General features: G+C 34.2%; 1 protein-coding gene across 13 annotated transcripts in view; it reads right to left on the bottom strand.

The window, feature by feature from the left end:
* The window catches only part of MIER1 (MIER1 transcriptional regulator), a 53,694-nt gene that overhangs the window by 16,068 nt on the left and 17,421 nt on the right, over positions 1-20,205 (bottom strand). For all 13 annotated transcript variants that reach the window (XM_057717057.1, XM_057717046.1, XM_057717143.1 and 10 more), the window contains 4 exons: positions 11,488-11,649; positions 10,699-10,831; positions 9,040-9,104; positions 5,643-5,715 (listed from right to left, as the gene is read on the bottom strand). In XM_057717057.1, coding sequence (XP_057573040.1) covers positions 5,643-5,715; positions 9,040-9,104; positions 10,699-10,831; positions 11,488-11,649 — 433 coding nt within the window. The remainder of the gene's footprint in view (positions 1-5,642; positions 5,716-9,039; positions 9,105-10,698; positions 10,832-11,487; positions 11,650-20,205) is intronic.

The following is a 20,205-nucleotide window of genomic DNA, read 5'->3' on the forward strand; positions in this document are numbered from 1 at the left end:
AGTTATAAGATTTAAAGCAATTTAAAACAATTTTGACACGTATTAAATAAGGTTCAATGAATGTTAGCTATAATTATGATTTCTGAAGAGGGATGTCTAAAAGACAGCTCAACAAATGTTAATACTGCTTATTTCTTGGTGGTGGGATTTGGGACAATTTTTTCTTACATCTTTGTACTTTTCCATGATGCTTGAAAATATATTGTCATAAGCATAAAGCATTTTCATAAAAACAAGTCATTACTTTTTTCTAAAAAAGCATTTAGTTTTCATCAGAATTTCTAAGATTGAAGCCCAAATTTCATCCAAATTTTAGAAGTGAAAGGAATGGAGGAGAAACTAGGATGAGAGCCTTGTGCAATTCTAAATGACAGGAACATGAAAACACAGGTGAGATTAAGAAGGAACTCACAAGACAGAAGAAATATCAAGGTGTGGCGCCACAGTAGCAAGGGGAAGAAAATGTTTCAAAGAGTAATAGATTGCTTACATGCTGTTATCAAGCAGGATGAAAACTGAAAAGGTGTGCTGGATTCACTAACAAGGAGGGGAATGTTTCAAGAACTGTTTCTGTGCAGAGAAGGAAGCCAAAGCCATACTGGAGAGGACTGAAGAGGAAATGGAAGGTGAAGAAATAAAGTAGAAAACTCTTTTGAAAAGTTCTGCTGTGAAGGAGGGGGACAGAGCAGTAGCACAGCTGAAGGAAGTTTTTGGATTTGCTTGTTTATAAAGACAGGAGACATAATCACTTAAATGCCAATAGAAAGGAGTCAGCTGAAGAAAGACTGAATTTAAGAGACATGATAGCTGACAGTGTCACACTTCCTTGTGTTATGAAAAGGAATTAACAGCTAACAAAGGTACATCTCTCCTACATACCAGGTACTGTGTTAAGTGTTTTCATATAAATTACCTTGTCTCCACCCACTCCCCTGCCACTACACACATACACTACAATATGCTACCTTTGTTTCCCAAAAGAGTACAGCTCAAAGGACAATCTCTAGAAAATTTTCCTTAGTAAACCTCATTTCTTTTCTAACTTGTTGGTACAATCCTAGTGAAACTAGAAACTGTAAATACAACAAAACTCCCATGGTAAAGTGAATTTAGATACACTGCCATTGATTTCTGGTCTGCTCAGCCTCTGTGGAGCATACTACAGTTCTAAGTGGGAGATGGACAGTGCCTTACAAGGAAACCTAAATTCAGGAAGAAGACAATGGAGGTTGGGTCCCTGAGTCCCCAGTGTTCTCCCAGTTAGATACTCCCATATTGGGCCTATGAAACAAGCACAAACTAACTGAGAGATACTTCTGGACTCAATCTGGAAGTCCCAAGTCACAGGATACAGAGATATCCTTACTTAAACTGAGTACATAAACATCACCAGATGGCACCAAATGACAAGCCAGATCCCTAGAACTGTGACTAGCTAGCTAGCTAGGTTAACCCTGAGAATATGATACTTCGTTTTATGCAGTTAAAATATACTAAAAATGACAATGAGCTGAGAACCATTAGCATTCTCAGTGAATAAGCCACACTGTCTTTAACTGATTCCAGAAGTAGACCAAATTACTTTCCAGTTAAGTTTATGTACTCTAAATATGACTTTTGACTATGATCCAAATAAAACAGACAACACAGTTGATATTTATTAAATGTCTACTGTAGAATGACTAAACACCAAGAGATCAGAAACTTAGAAGAAATCCACTATTAGGATGGAACACATGAACATACAGAGAAGAAATAATCTCTATAAACATGACATGAACCTCTATAAATATGACAGCAACAGAAAGAAAAAATACTCTTGATTATATAGTTTCATGAACATGCTGGATTTTAAAAGATCACAATCACTGAAATATAACAGCATCTTCTGAAACTATTTCATTCTAATAAATTATCAAGCCTAAATATTAGAACTTTAGAAAGCAACCATAAATATATCTACCTTATACTACTGAAAGATATAATTTACAAATGATTATAAATAAGTGAAAGAGTTCAGAAGGCAAGAGCTCACCTAGTATATTAACACAGGTTAACTGGGGAAGCGCTTTTTATGGCATTTTAAGTAATCAAATTGAGTGTCTCAGATAAGCAAAATGAGTTCAAAATAATTTAAGAAAGTTCATTATATGTGTATTGGGGGTGGGAATGGAAATGACTAACGTAGAAAATGGATAAACTACCAACACAAAAGCATAAACTTCTGCAATCCGGGTAATTCCTAGTGAATATGAATAAACATGAATAAATAAATGAATAAATTTATTAACTTCCAGTTTCCATTAAAAAAAAGCGTCACTCCATTTTTAATGTCCAAGCAAAAATTCTATCTAATCAATATATTATGAAGATGAAAATGCTAAAACATAATCAGCAAGGTGTAATAATGAGGTTTACAACAGAAATTTCCACCTTCTTAAAAGGTCACACTGTGATTAATGACATGAATTTTAAGTTGTCTAGCTGAGCTTTGGTATGTGTAGAGTAATTGAACTGCCTGTTTCAACACTATTATTATTATCAACTAAGGGTAATACGTGTGTTCATTTTTCAGTAAATAACTTAAGAATCAATAATTCATCTAATGTTCATTAGAAACAATTCACATGGTCCTTTGCTATTCACTGCTTTGTAATTCCTAGTCAACATTTACTTAGTCTAAAACTTATGTCATGCAAGCATGAAAATTTGGGAATACCTTGTTCCTTTTTATTGACTTTTCTTCCTAAGTAGCCCATCTAATTCTCAACTAATCTAGTAAAGGCTTCTCAATCTCAGCACTACTGACACCTTTGGCCAGATAATTCTCAGTTTGGGGAAAGGGGTCCTGTGCACTGTAAGATGTTTACCACGTATTTCAATTATTTAGTAGTATTACAAAGCTGCAGCATTTTCTCAGTTTTTAGTACATGGGAGAAACAATAAAACACTCACCTAACTCTGATAAATCATGCTTTTCATATGCCCAGAACTTTTTGGGAATTAAACTCTTTTCATACAGTCTGAGCAGGGCTGACACTGCTCCCTGGAGCCTCATGAGATAAATGAGCCAGGGCAAGGCTGAGTACTCACTCATCTCTCGGGTCACAGTAATTACATCTGGTTGGGTAAGACTCAAGCTGAGTCAATAGAGGCTCTCTCTAGGACTTCTGCTGGAGCAAAGCGGGGTGGGGAACTTCTCATTTTTCCTGGTTCCTGGCCAGGATAGTGAAAAGTATAAGCCATGAGTTCCCAGTAGCCATCCTAGCTTGTCTGACAATTAAGGAAAGAGGAAGAGGAGAGACACCTGACAGCATAAAAAACCCCAAACCCAAATCCCGTTCTAGCCAGAACTTCCCAGCAAGCAATCAGGTAAATTCTTTTTTTGTTAAAACTAATTGAACTCAGTTTCTGTCACCTGCAAGCAAAAGAGCAAAAATTGATACTTTCTGAAAATCTGAATAATAAAACCTAAACTTAATGATAAGATTAATCATCTATTGGATATTAATGCCACTTACTGAGGATTTTCTGTGCCAAACACTATGCAGCTAAGTGTTACACATAAAAACACCACAAGCAAATCCTTGCAACAAGCTTTATAAATAAATAATCGATTGCTATTTTATAGATGAGGAGAAAAATATGTAGTTAAGTAACATGTCCAAGGCCAAATGCCAGGATATTGATTCAAGGTTACTGACTCTATATAGGTTCTGTTAACACTATTCTGCACCCACCTAATAACTCAGCCACCAAATGTTTACTAAGTGTCTATGTGAAAAGGATCACCCTAGGTATTAAGGATACAAAGATGAATAAACAAATGATTATAATATACTCTACTGAGTATAAATGATCGTTTACATAAATTTAAGAGAAAAAGTTTATCAATTTCTCTTTAGGATACTCAGCAATAGGGTTTACTTATATCAATGAAAAATTCTAATTATCTTAAGTTTTGTGGCACTGTTATCAAAATCACCCAAACCAAATGCTCTCCCTTTTGAATGTGCTCACCAAACTGAAGAAAAGTACCCTGCAAAACTTTTTCTATAAGGAAAAAAGGCACTAATCAGCACTATCCCTTTGACAGTTTTATTTCTAACAGTGTGGTTTACCTAATAGTTTTCCAAGAGTTTGGTTTGTGTGCACAGGTTAACCTAAGTGGAGGTGAATTCTTGATATCATGACAAAAGTTTGAATTCCTAGAACTATAAAGATGAGGTAAGGGCCTGAGCCACAATGACTCCTCTAAGGTAGTAACCCTGTTAAATCCATCTAATCCTCATACAATATAACACGCTTAAATTCTCAAAGTGAGAAAGCTTCAAAAATCATAGCTTTTCCTGCAGCGGGGAGGGAATACACACACACACACACACACACAAGTGCTTCCTAAAATTATGTTAAAATGGAAACCATCAAACCAAAATTGGAGATTGTGATCTTATTTACTGTGGTATCTGACAATGCAAACATATTAAAAGATAAACACATTAAGAGATAATTAAAACCATCTTTAGCCATAATATTAACTTGCCACATATAAAAAAATACAAAAGCCAACAGAGCATTCATTTTTGGACACACTTACAATGTATTCACAAACACTGTGCACAGAATTTCAATATACAACAAGGTCACTCCATATTGATACCTTTAATGTTCCTATATGTTGCAAAAATTAACTTTAAAGCTATTACTGGTGTGTTAAAACATTTCTGCTGTCACTAGAATTCACTAGCCTGTGATGTTCCCTTAACTGCTTCTGATCTGCTGCTCTGCCCTGAAAGCAGGTACATACTTAGAATATAAAGTAAGTTTTTGGAGGGAATGCTAAAAAGAAAACAGGAAGACGACTTCTACAACTCCCAAAGGCTCTGCATATGTAAGTTGAAATGTGGAAAAGAAAATTGAAATAAAAGAAATGACGAAAGATTTCTAGCATTGAGCAATATCACACTGCACATGAACTCATTGAACACACACGCACACTCGCTCTTTCTGGAACTCTCCCAAAGTGAATAATCTGAAATAGACTTAAAAAAAAAATCAAGTATTCTGTTTTTGGAAGTTTAAGTATTTATTATGTATGACTTACCTTAGCACTTTTAGACAAAATAATGAAAAAAATGTAAAATTTAAGTACACAAGCTGTTTTTCCAAAATATTTTAAATACACAAACATCAAAATACTCACTTTAGTAATATTAAACGTTTCAGAAGCAAATAAACTTTTTATATCAGTTGTTTAAGTTTTTTTCCTAAACTTGTCCAATAGCTTCCACTAAAAATAAGCATAAATTATACTTATTTTAAAGTATAAATTAGAAAGGTTATAACAGGGTATATTCAGAGTACTTAAAATACAAAAAAAATTAAAAGATGCTTTAAAGTCATCTAATAATCTAATACCAAAGAAGCATTCACTTTTCGTTCTTTCCTTCCCTCTTTTTTTGGCTAGACTTCTATGGACAGAAGTGGAGAAACAGAAAATGTACTTCTTACAGATAATGGTGCAGGGGTCTTCTTTCATAAATCAATGGGGTAACAAACTGTCATGTTCTTATCCCATTATAAAAACAGTTCATCAATTTGAAAGCATGAATTCAGCTATGTAAATTTACTAATAAACCCACCTTTTTCATTTTCTTTGTATCTACAAATGCCAACTGGAATCTCTGCTTGAAACATGGAGCCCACCATAATCTCCTATTTTAAAAGTAACATAAAACATTAGTAAGATCCAGTAACACAGATTTTATATCATTTTCTAGATGTACCATCTTCTTGGGTTAACTGTTTCTGGTTTCTGTCATAAAACACATTTACAACCAATTAACTACCTCAGAGGAGTATTGTGAGGATGAATGAGTTAATAATAGATAACAGCTTGGATATGATTGGATGAAAATATTAGTAATAATAATGGGGTAAAATGTAATATAGACAAATGGATACAAACTTTACAATATGGAGAAAAAGAAATAAAAATGAATTCATATAATTCAATTAATAAGATAACTCTGAAAAGCAGAAAGTCAAACTAAGGTATCAGCAGAATATCCCAGGCTAAGCTATGGTCTCTGAATCAGCAGCATCACCATCACCTAGGAAACTGTTAGAATGCAGATACCCAGGTCTTACCCCAGACCTACTGAGCCAGAAACTATGAGGATGCGACTTGGCAGTTAAGTGTTTTAACAAGCTGTTCAGGTGATTCTGACACACTGAAGTCTGAGAACCAGAACTTTAAGATAAAGAAAATAACGGAAAGCTTTGTATAAAGCTCAGTAGAGGCCAAATAAATGAAACTCCATACTAAATGGACAGGTAATTAGTGCCTAACTTTCATCAATACAATATAAGATGAGTAACTTCTCCCAAATGTTATTAAATCTTATTTTAGGAAATCTGGTAATAAATCTATATAGTCAAAACAGATTAGGGGAAACTGGTTATTTAGAAAGACAATTAAGAGATCACCCCTGATGAGATTTTATAAGACACAGGGACCAAGATTAATTACATGGGTCCTCTTTTGTCTGTGGCTAAATGTTAATAATACAGTTATTACATTTTCAGAATGAAGATTTATGCAGGAAAGGTACAAAATCATGGTCTAGTAAGTTTAAATAACTCTTGGGATTTGAAAAGTTCCTCTCTCCTGTTATTGTTTCCCACTGATATTAGAATTTCATTTTATCTAATATAACTTCAAAGACATGTTCTATGTAATAAATTTATTACTGCACTTGTACACAAAAACCAGTTAGTTTTCTAAAAATATCACATATACATTTTCTCTACTCATATATAGGAATTTTCTTTATGTCTTTCACTATAAAAAAGATTATTGTCACTTCCTGTGTTTCAACTTTACTCACCTGTGCCTATCAGAGAATGAACAGTCAAGTTATCAACCCTATCTACGGTGCTTCTAAAAATATTGATGTCTGGATCCATTCCAGACCAATTAAACTAGAATCTCGGGATGAAGGCCAGGGTAATCAGTATTTAAAGTTCTTTAAGTGATTCTAACATGAAGCCAGGGTTGATAACTTCTGGACTAGTATAAGATAAGACACCTCCTTTTTCCTATTGAGTTCAGAAAACTTCTTTTCACCTGCTAATTTGTTCTGCAGGGAAGGGAAGGGAGGGGAAGGAAAAATAGCATTTAGAAGCATTATGTACCAGGTATCTTATGCAAACTTTTCAGTAAATCCTCATCAATTTCGACAGCTGAATTTTTCATTCCCATATTGTATGTGAGGAGATGAAACTCAAGAAAACTTCCTCAGGAACACACTACTGGTAAATTCTGGGCTATAACTTGAACTCAGGTTTGATTTCAAAGTTGTTTCCTCTACCCCAGTTTCTACAAAAATTCGATTTCACCTTACAAGCCTTAGAAGATGAATCTCTGAATCCTGACAATTTTTTACAAATCGCACTAAAATAAGACAATCTGGATTTACTGTGGGCTGCTTTATTACATAATTTTCTTGAGGAAGGCAGTAATACTCCCTAGCAATGAAGGCTTCATCTCCCCTATGTGCTCCCTCTTCTGAGTTTTTATTGCTTCATTTAAAAAAATATTCAAGGCTTAATCAAATACTCTATTGAGACACTCCAGATACAAAATCAACTTATATTGGAGAAAAGATAGATAAACTTGAATGTGTGGTAGAAAATAACAGTTTAAGATGACTCCTAAGGTTTCTAGCTTTTTTCATCTTAATTTCTGCATGATATACGAATCAGAAAAAACTGGATCGAAGAACACTTGCTCAAATAGGTCACACAAATAGTAGCTAACTTCTGTGATCCTTTTTTCTGTCTTCAGTCCCATCATTCATTCATTACTCACTCAAGTTAATTAACACATCCCACACTGGGATAATCTCTCCCTACCTCTCTAACTCACACTGATGTCTGTCTCTTCTAAACATCTCTCTGGAAACCCATAAATAGATTAATTCTGGCTGAAGCCCAGAATCCTTGGCTAGTGCAGTCCAAGTTCATTTGAATACTCATTTTTCCCAACAGAAACTCTAAATATAGAGATTTTCCCTTATTTTAATCCACAAGAGGGTTAGCTCTTTTTATGTTTGCCCCAGGCATCTCAAACCAGACAACTTTAAACAAACTAAACAAACAAACAGAACACAGGGAAGACTCAAAAAGTATTATATTAACTAATTAGGTGAATAATCATGACTTAAAGAGTGCAGAAAGGCCACTCAATTTGATATTTTAGGTTATTCTGCTTCCAAATAAATGACTATTTATACACTAAATTAAAAATCAGACCTATGAAAAAGAACAAAAAAACTCAAAGGAGATTTTAAGAGAAAAGTCAGGTCATTTATCTCAATAACATCATCTTTTCTATATAAATGATTTGCGCTAATCAATTCTATATAATAGTTGCCAAATTTTCCTAATAAGTCAACTGCTTTGCAACAGCTTAAAATTCTTCAATTTAACCATGTAATTATACAATATTATACAATTTTATACTTAAAGACTATGTCCAATATATTATCTTTAGACTCATTTTAGAAATTAATTATGGATAGTTATACCAAAGCCCATATCTTTCTTTTCACACAATATACTTTGTAAATATCAACATTAATGTGGGATGGAAAAAAACCTGTAATCTAACTTATTAAACAAAATTTACTTAATACCAAAGCCTCCACAACTGCTTTCTTAAGTATTAAAAAAAAAAAAAAAACACGCAATTTATAGCGTAGCTAACAAAAGTTTAGTTCGTACTAGTTTAGAAATTTGGATTTCTAATCTTGCTCTGAGTACTGACTTGCTTTACAAAATCCATTTTTTTCTATACCATTATTTTATTTATAAAAAGATAAGTATTTTTCTCACCTGGATGTATTAAGGGCAAGTCTGAACATTCATATGTCACAAAAAGACTTTATCAATATTTATACTTAGTAAAAGAATAATTACACTTGGCTTTTTAAATATTAATTTATCTAAGTTTTGGGAAAATATGGCTCTAACTACCTTTTTCCAGTCTTCTGATGGTATATAATCTTCATCTTCTTCAGATTCTTCTTCTATTTCACTGTCTAGAATAAGTAAGACAATAGTACTATAAAATGATTGCTTATCCTGTCCATTCTTATATCTACCATCAAATATTTAAATATGCCAAAATGTATTTGCAGAGGTAGGTCAAGATATTTTTAATCAAATAATACCTTGTCAGTTAAAACAAAAAACTCATAAACCTTCTAGGACAATCTTCTCAGACAACTATATTTTCGTACAATGATTTCCTACAAAAATTTTAGGAAAAAAATTTGATTCAGAGTCAGGATAATCTGTTTCTAAGCCTAATCCTGGTTCGAATAGCTTGGTGACAGAATAAATTACATGATCTCAGTGTCTTCCCTTATAAAATGAGAACTGGGGCAAAATAGTGGTTTCTGAACAGTGCTCCTTAAAGCACTGAGAACTTTGTAGCATCACTTTGCGGGGAGCGCATGAAAAGAGGGTATGTATGTCTTCCCAATTTCTGTTTTATTCAGAGCAAGCAAGCTGCTATTTGTTTACATACTGGACTAAGAATGTATTTACATAAAGGGGTGGGAAACCTGAAAACCATTAGATTATCAGCATCTTCTCAACTCTAAATTAGCACACAAAATTGAAAAGGGTAAATCACATACAGAAATTAATTCTTCCTATGGAAAAGCTAAGATAGGAAGTATATGTATAGCTTCCATGCATACATCATAACTAAAATACCAAATCTGAATTATGAAATATTATTTCAAGAGGCAGTCACTAAGTACCCCACTTTTAAGCAAATTTTGGCAATAGATCTGTTCCTGGTTTAACTAAAGGAAAAATATCAGCCACATTTCCCCCCAAACAAATATTTCAGTAACTAATCTCTCTGTGCACTGATACACTATTCAGCTGGACCACATCCGTGATCAAAGTTCACAATAAAATTATCATTAGCAACCCTACGTTCACTTCTAAACAAAATGTGTGACAGAAGTCATTCATATAAAGCAATAGCCATGTTTAATCAGTTATTACCTTACCACATTTCATGAGAGGTTACTGTTTTTCAAGTATTTTTCTTTTTAAAGTATAGAAATTTAGATCACATATTTAAAGTAATAACACTAATGGCTAACTTTCTTTTATCTTACTTCTAGAGCAAGGATTCCTGCTTAGAATGAAACATTATGGAGCAGATGAAGCATGTAAATATTCAAGATACATATATTAAATGTTGTCTTGACTACTGGTCATCTCTGACTAGATCATAACTGTAGAAAAATTAGGGGAGTTCTTTCTCTGCATAACTTACTCCTACCTCAAGAGTCAACCACTTCTTCAGATTTGGGAGCTACTGATTAGAGAATGCAATGCTTATGAATATATCAAGGCTGAGAGGCAAAGAAAGAAGAAAATGGAAAACTGAGGAAAAGACTAAGAGAAATAAAAAAGATGACCATGAAACTAAATTTAAAGAACAGTCAACAGTATTGCTAAATTAATATAATCTAGAACAAAATCCCACTGATGAGTGAAATTTCAAAATCAATGAATTCAAACAGAGTAGTGAAAATAACCACTAAAATTTTAGGTCTTATATTAAACAGTAAAAATCAGATTCAAAAAACAGTAACTAATAACACTTACTTGTATCAAAATATTTACATCGACGTGGACGGATTATTTCCTGGGCATCTTGAGAAGCAACAGATTGTGATGGATCATCATTGGAAGACTGAGTTTCATCCTCTTGACCTGAGGAATCTTTTATATTCTCTTCCTGTGGAATAATACATTAAATCTCTTTAAGATAAAAAGAAAATTGTTGCAGATGAAAGGTCACAGTATTCAAAATACAGCTAGAAGGCTAAAGTAAATACACTAAATGGTATCCTGGGTTGGATCCTGGAACAAGGAAAAAGAACATCAGTGGAAAATCGGGGGAAATGTGAACTGTCTGTAGTTTAATTAATAGTATGGTACCACTACTGATTTCTTTCAATACACATACCATGTTATATAAGATGCTAACATTAGAGGAAGTTGAGTGAAGAGTATACAGAAACTCTTCGTACTATCTTTTAACTTCTTCTGTAAATCTAAAATTATTTCAAAACAAAATAAAAATGAATACAGAACTGTCAATTAGCCTTCATTACTAAAAAAAATTAGCATTTTTAAAAAAGTTGGTACAAATTTATCTGGAATAGGCACTGAAAAGAAATCTGGAACGACATAGAGAAAACTACTGCCTCTCTGGAGTAGATTACAGGGGACTTCCAATTTGTGTTACATATATCTATATCAATTTTAAACATTTAAATGTATTACTTTTAAAGTCAGAGTAAAAACGGATGACAAAAATAAGCAGTCAAAATGAACGTATTAATAAATTTTAACTTCATGAAGAATAAAAATATATACGTATAACCTTACTTTATTTTCCCCGCTACAGCCACTGTTATCATCATTATCAGCATCTTCATCATCTTCACCTTCTTCCTCCTCCTCCTCCTCCTCCTCATCTTCTTCAGGTAGTCGAATAGTACTATCATAACCATAAAGGCTGAGAAGTTCATGAATTGGCATGTCGCCTTCCTAAATAGACCAAAATAAAAAGTTTATTTGTGAATAGGTGATATCTCATATTCTATAATTCACAAATCTACTGAGTACCTATTCCATACAGAAGAGTACTCTTAGAACTGTTATCAAGAATTCTCAAATCATAAGAAGTAAAACGGAATATAATTCTGAAACCTAGGAAAATCCTACGCTTTTACTATTCTTTTCTGCATCAATTCAGTGAATGTACACCAATAGTTAGTTAACACAATGTATGGACGCTCACACTTAGCATACCATACATAATTTGAGAGTGGGGTAACAGAATGATTAGAAAATAGACTGTAAATTAACAAACCCAGAAAGGAGGATGAAATTCATAGCCCAGCCCAAATAAATTAAAACAGCAATGACATACATGAATGATACTGGATTACATTAGCCACATATTCTTTTCTAGGTTTACGTATAATTGCACATAAAATCATTTTATGCAGTCCTCACTATCCATCTTACAAAACTGTTTTTTTTTTTTTTTTTCTTTCTTTTCTTTTTCTGGCCACATCATACAGCACGTGGGATCTTAGTTCCCCAACCAGGGATCAAACCCAAGCCCCCTGCACTGGAAGCACAGAGTCCTAACCACTGGTCTGCCAGGGAAGTCCCACAAAATTATTGCTATCTCCATTTCACAGATGAGGAAATTGAGGCTGGCATATTAAGAAATTTCTCCAGAAATCACACAAGTTACAAGCAGTGAAGTCAGATTTCAAGGCTCATTACAAAAGCCCATACTCTTATTGTATACTAGGCTGCCTCAGCCAGGGACCTGGACCTCCCACAACCACCCCAAAAAATACACCCTCCTGAGGGTGAAATGAAGAAATATCCACATGTAATGAAATAAAGTCAGCTTTCTGCAGAAGGTATGCACTCTAATCAATAATCAAGCATTATAAAGTATCAGGGAAACATGACAGAACTGATTACAAAATTTTACACCCATGCACGCATACACACTCTGAAGAAAAACTTAACTGAATCAGTCAGTTTAGAACCTAGAAAAAGGATAATCATGGAACAAGACTCTTGTATCTCTCCAGCAGTCCTGCAGCCTTATTCACAAATAGAAATAAGTCTAGCCTGTGTGTTAAATACACTGTTATAGAGGAGATGAATACATCAGACTGGACGATACAACCTGATGACACTAAATACTTAGTTCATACAGTTAATTTCCCATCACTCAGAATTAGTGTGTAAAAAGCAACTAATGATTATAATTTGAAAAGCATTTTTATAGAAAGAAATAGGAAGTAAATGCTAACACTTCTATTTCAGATTGTAAATGAATATTCTAATTATAAATCAGTGTGTGAATCTGTTTCTGAAAGAAACCAATGACAAGCTGGCATACTTAATTGACATCTCATATTGTGAGTCTCAAAGTTCAATAACACAGACAGTGCTTGAAGTGTTCAAGGATCCAGTCCCTGAAGATATCTGGTCCAGTACCAAACATCTGGTACAGGAGACAAAAATTTGGGAATTAGGGAGGAGTCAGGATTTAAGAAAACAGAACTTCAAAATCAAGCAAGAAATAAAATAAGAAAAAGATATAGAAAAGATGGATTATATAAACAATCATAACATACAGCTGCCATAAAGTGTCTTCTCTATGCCAGGCATCTGTGATAAGTGCTCTGATTCCACTATCATATTCTCTTTTCTTAAAAGCAGAGTGGGAATATTACACTATCTTATTTATTTGATCTTTAAAAGTACCAGATGAGAGTGCTACCTTTATATGTAAATAAGAAAACCAAGCAGAGAGAAACATCATGCACTGACAGAGACTTTACTATAATAACTAGACCTCCTAATCCTAGCTCATACTTTTCATAAACTCATTCTGCACCACAAATTAGAAGCAGGTTTAACAATTGAAGTCACTTCTATCAGCAAGAAGCCACTGAAGTCACTATTATGAATAAGGGCTAAACCAGGGAAAACACTTCAGCGTAGGTTTGCAACTAATATTTACATGGACTTTTTTTGAGAGTTCACGGACAGCTTGTTTCATAATATTCATTTCATCTTTAGGACTACCTCAATATGATACTATTACCTCTAATTTTTACTACTGAGTTAACTGATACTTTGAGAGATCACACAAGAGAGATATGATTACCAATCAAATAACTGTCCTCAGGCTCTCTACCTTTGGTCTGTCTTATTCAAGGGCAAGAGAATCACCTTGAGAGCTTATTCAAACAGACTGATGAACCCCACCCCAAAGTTTCTGATCTAGCAGGGCTGAGGTGGGGCCTGAGTATCTGCATTTTTTAAAGTACCAGGTGATATTGATGCTGCTGGTATGAGACCACCTGGAGAACCACTTAGCTCACAGTTCTAGGATAAGATAACTGCAAATCAGCCTTTCCAGTGGGAGGTAATAAAGTGTGATCATTACCTTCAGTAAAGCTTATCACAAACAGCTGACATCTAGCTCGGTCATGTGTTAAAAGGATAAGTGATATACCAGCTGCATGGAAAGAAATTTTTTTTTTTTTAACCACTATCAGGTAAGTGGAATATCTGACTTCCATGGTGAGGTCAAGATTTTTCCCTCTTTGATACACATCTGAGAAGTGTGACTTGCTTTATAAAAATTCATTTCTCAAAGAAAAATTCAGCAACACTTCCATTACTGACTAAGCAGAGAACAGAATAGTCTGAAGTGGCTGATCACAATGCACTGGAAGAGAAGTGTTTGAATTTGAAGAAACAGTAACAGAACTGGCAGAGAGAAAAGTCAGATAAGTCAGAGGAAAGGACAACTGCACAAGTGTAGAAACAAAAAATGAATAAGCAGGTTATATCCTGATGAGAATAGAGAGCATCTGTGGTAACTAAAAAAAGAAAAGGCTGTTATTTTTACCTATCTTCTCTAGTTTTACTTAGTTTTCTAAAGGGATCTGTTATACCCTACTTTTGATTCATTTGAGAGTAGCTGTTGAACAGTGACTGACCCCATGGAAAGGCTTAGAGGAAATTATGCACACAACAAAATATTCAAGATGGACTTAGGCAGGGAGAAATTTAGTTTGCTAAGTTGGAATCCACTGCTATCATTCGTGTGAGTACAATCAGAACCTAAACTAAATGAGTGGCTGTGGTACAGAACAAACTCAAGAGACCCTGCAGAAGAAATCAATGGATTTAACCATGGGTTAAGAGTGATCAAGAGGTCCTTGTGACACTGAATCTGATTTCAGACATTCCTTAGACCCAGATACATATTAGTATGACATCTAAAAAACAATAAAAACAACAAAGTTCTAAAGAAGTTCTAACAAACTTCTAAAAAGTTTATTTTCAGTCAGAGTTGGTTTTAGGTGGCTTTGATCATGTGTTAACAAAATATCCCTGCCTATTCCATCAAGAAAATTCTTGCTTAATATTAAAAACAAAGAGTATATAGTGGTATTATGCTTTTCTTAGGAATTAATTTTTAATTTCTGTTGCCCAAGATCAAGTTAGTAAGCAACAAGTTAGAAGCAACAAATTAGTAAGCAACAACCATGACCCACATGGTGTGAAAAGTATCTTACTCGATCTAAGGTATAAAGCGAAGCCCTTACAGCAAACACTAGGCTACAACTACAATAAAACCCCAAATTAATTTTCCTGCGGAATCCCTAGTTTTAAATGCAAGTATCATTTCCTGTTGTCTGCCACCCAATCCTTTCTTTCTCCTTCTACACTCATCTTTTTCCATGAAGTGTTCTTTCCTCCACTCCAAGCATGTATTTTTTTAAAAATTTAATTTATTTATTTATTATTTTTTGGGGGGTACACCAAGTTTAATCATCTGTTTTTATACACATATCCCCGTATTCCCTCCCTCCCTTGCCAAGCATGTATTTTGATTGAAAGCTTACCTTCTGGACCTCCATAGTATCTAACCCAATTGGAATCACTGCATTCTCTGGCCCTGCATTTGGAATGGGCACATGACCCAAGCTTGGTCAAATTTGTTTCCAGATTTTTACCAACAGCAGCTAAAGAATATAGGCTGTATCTCAAGCAATAAATCTAAGAGCCTGAAAACTGACAACATATGAAGAAAACTGGCCTGAAAAAGGACACCACCTTGTAGAAAAGCAGAAACAGAAAATGTGTTCTGGTGGCACTCAAGTCCCTGAGGTCTAGATGTCTCCTGGCCCTTAATGAGCCTTACAACTAAATCTTCATTTTGCCTAAGCTAGTTCAACAAGATGGATTCCTGTTATTTGCCCCCAAATATGTGATATAAAAAGTAATGCTATCCTGTAAAGCAAATGTTCTTTGTTATTTCCCTCTGAAAAAAGACTAAAAGATGAAAAAAATGAGGCTGACAGTACATTATACTAGGGCCCACAAGTCAACTGTTCCAGAGACTTTCTCATTAGCTTATATTGTTGAAGTCTATGTTCTACCAGGTACTAAGGGGCTTTCCTCAAATTGAAACATCACAATAAAGTGTCAGAGTAAGTTTTGTTACCATTCATACAAGTGTTAAGAACTGGGAGGAGCAGAGTGAAAGAAAATTATGAGTCAAGCACAGAGGTTCTTGACAGTTTGGGTGTTATAGATTTCTTTGAGAATTTTATGAGTAACTATTAAGATTTATTGAGTGATTATCATGTACCAGACATTGTGCTAAATGTTTTACATATATCATCCTTGTAATAACACTGAAGCTTAATGATGTTAAGTAACTAGTCGAAAGTCACACACTGAGTAAGCAGTGCAGCTAAATTTTGAATCAGGGAGTGTGACTCACTGCTTTACAGTGCTCTTACATATATATGCATTTATATTCCCTTCCTCAAAACTTGATCCTAGGTTAAGTGTACATCATCCTGACGGAGAGTGAAATAGGATGTGCTGGGTTGATAAGACTATAAGTAAGGAAAATGGACACAGTACAAAATGAATAAAAATACATGTATGTGGACTATACCTCAATAGTGTGCATTAAAAAAATAAGTTGTCTAGGCACTATAACAGAAAGAGGGCCAATCATGTCTATATAAACTGAAGGGAGACTAAGTGAAGGTGCAAAGAATATAGACTTTTTCAAAGACAAACATTATATCTGAAGTTAAATGTCCTTTAACTTCAAAACAATAGGGTAAAGTTACCAAACACCAACAGCAGTATTATAATGTTGGAGTGGTATCCATCTCCTAGCTGCAGAGGTGGCTCCCTCTCCCTCACATCAGGGGATTAGTCATTCAGCAATGACTGCACATGGTAGCAGATGTTGGCCTTCCAAGGGTCATTTGGTGGATGGACATAGTACTCTTTTTATATCTGTTGTGACTTACCAGTAAATGTTTATGAAGTTGGGAGGAAGAAGGAAAGAGACTGATTTTCAGCCAGGAAGGCCTAAGAGACCACATCCAGATTGGACAAAGTGTTGGTTCCTAAGATAACCAACTTCTTGGGGTTGGGGTTTAACTAAAAAATAAACTACGAAGAGATGAAGGCCGTGAACTCTTCTTTATAATACCTATGCTGGAGTTTCTTTTTTTTTAATCTAATTCATGTGGTGTGTATACCTAAAAAAAAATAGTCTCTCACATTTTAATCTTTATTCTCCGCCTCTGGAGATTCACTGGGTGAAATGTGTCTAGCACTTTAAAGTATTAATTACTAACATTGTTACTGTGATTTTTCAAAAATATAAATACATAAAAACATAGGTGATCCTGATCCCTCTTCTCCCAAATAGACTGCTACTGTTCAAAGTGAGACCATGAGTTTGAAGAGTGCATTTGAAAAACAGAGTTAAATCTGCAAATTGCCATTCCCAGCAAACCTAAGTTTACTATGGGAATGATTCCGACACTCCTTCTAAGATCACCAATAAGTTCTGACCTGTACATCTAATTCTCTTAAAACATTTAAATGCTAAACTTATGTAACTAAAATATCTTTTATATTGATAAGATTTATGCATACAAACGTAACAATACACATCAAAGCTAGTTTTCACTTGAATTTTAGAATTCATATTGAATGAACTTAAAACTACAGGCTATACATTACTGATAACTCCTGAATGAATCAACTGTCAAAATTTTGCCACAATTAAATCAAAGGTCCATTTCATGTAACCAAAGTGCCAGGCATAAACTAACTACTTTACCAATTTCTGACACAACTATAATGTTTCAGTTCTATAAAAAGCAAATCAGTAATCAATGACAAAATCTTACTCACTTTTTTTTTTAATAAAAACAAAAATCAGCTTGGTTTGGACCTAAAGAGTTTACAACTATAGGAAACCCAATATATTAGCCCTTTAGCTTAGCTGTGGGCTACAGATGAAAGCACTGGTGATTACGTGCTACTTACACCTAAGCCTTAAATTATTCTGGGAAAAGTCAGAAGTACTCTCTGAGAAGGTTTAAGACTGTCTGGTTGAAAAGAATGATAAAAGATTGGTTCCCTTGTCTTTCTATCCCTTTGAATATTCTCTATAAATAATTCTATTTTAATTATTTTTTCCTTAAAAAGGGTCATTTGAAAGCAATTTTGGGGAGTTGTAAGGGACAGAGGAAGGAGGTAGAATAGAGGACAAACTAGGAAAAGACCATAACACGACCAAAGTTTTAGCAAAGCCATTAGTAATTTTAAACTAATTAAATATAGTAACCCATTTTCTGAAATAAAAGAAAACCATAATCATTCTACCTCATAACCTATTTTGATCTGCACTTGACTATCTCTTCTTGAGTCATTATTTACTCAATTACTTGAGTAATACAGAATCTGAAAAAATGTAAATGTAAGATTTTCTTCCTTTACCTTTTATCCCATGGATGGGTTATTCAGAAGTAAGAAAATACATCTAAGTGATAAGTTTCTGTGAAAATACAGGTAAATAATTGAAAATAATTGCCTTTGCACTTTATGAATATATGAAGCAACTATGAACGATTGTGAACTCAACTGTTTCCTTTGATGTTCACCTAGGTTCTGAATCATCCAAGCAAATTATCCCAGTTTTCTGAATAGCTTTCCAGACTCTTCTAAAGAATAGTTCTGACTCCAGATTCCTCATGTGCTTTTTAACTCATCCTTGAAAAGCTTCTATAACAGCTCTACACTATTACCACTAAGATCAAGTCGGCTGTCTGGCTTAAAATAATAAAATACTGAATTGCTTAGGCATTATGGATTAAGCCAGTTTTAATCACTGAACAATTCAAAATGGGACCACATGACAAGATTTGACTTAATAAGACTACTCTTCCAGCTCTTTAACTGTACACTTTAAAAAGTTCCAAGCTAAAATTCTGAAACATTGATTAATCTTTATTACTTTAGAAGTATAAGAATTCATTTTTCCATGCTATTATGTATTCCACATGCTTAAAGGCTGGCATATGTCTTATTTCTTATGTTCTTTTTGTTATGGAGTACAGCAGATTGTATGCATAATACTTTTCAATGATAGCATATCAAATTGACTTATTCATTCATTCAAAAATTTTGAGTGACCACTCTTGCTAGGAGCCGTGAAATACATTAGTGAATAAAACAGACTATCCCTCCTCTCTCGGAAATAAAGGAGGATACAGACAAAAAAATTAAACAAACATATAATTACAACTTTTAGGTATAAGCAAAGTACTGAATGGGGTACAGTGGTTAAAAAAAGCTGATCAGGGGCCAGGAAAGATCATTCTGGGGAGGGAATATTAAGTCCAGACTTGAGAGGATAAGGAGAAAGCACATACCAGACAGAGTGGAAATGAGCTAAAAAGCCTTGAAGTGGGAAAAAATCAGCACATTTAAGAACAAAAGCAGCTAGTGTAGCTATACACACCATGACAGTGGTAGTATAATACATGGATGGCCAGGGCAAGAAGTCTGGATTTTCTTCTGGTGTTACAGGAACCCACTGAAGAGTTTTAAATAGGTGGCTGACATAAACTGATTTATATTTTGAAAAGTTCATCATGGTTGCTGTGGTAATAAACTGGAGAAAAGAGTGGTAAAAGAGGACATGAAGAAACCAGTTAGGAAGCTACTGTAATAGGTTAAGCTAAAAATGATGGTGACCTGGGTTTGAGGGTAGCAGCAGAGATGGAACAAGAGCCAGATAAGAGATATTTTTGGATAGAAATGATAGGTTTATTTAGGAATATTGATAATGAAGGAAGATGACTCCTTGGTTTCTAACTTAGACAACAAGGTAAACAGTGGTACCATTTTTTACTGAGATGGAGAGGACAGAAGATATGTAAGAGGAAATTTAGTACCCCCTTGCTCGACATTTTTGACCCAATATCTGCGATGTTTTACTGAAGTAACTACTGAATTCTAATTCACATAATAAAGTTATTTCTTTTTAAAAAATGCCTTTCATTTCAAACTTTAAATATTCCACCTATGCCACAGAATTTTTCAGTGTTGATTACATATAATATCACTTTCCCCAAAATAACATAAGTAGAGAACTAAAATTTAAAGTGTTTCCTCTCTCCACAAAAAAGCTACAACCACTTCATCCTCTACTCTTATTGTTAT

This window comes from Hippopotamus amphibius, chromosome 1, assembly GCF_030028045.1.
Source record: "Hippopotamus amphibius kiboko isolate mHipAmp2 chromosome 1, mHipAmp2.hap2, whole genome shotgun sequence".
Lineage (NCBI taxonomy): Eukaryota > Metazoa > Chordata > Mammalia > Artiodactyla > Hippopotamidae > Hippopotamus > Hippopotamus amphibius.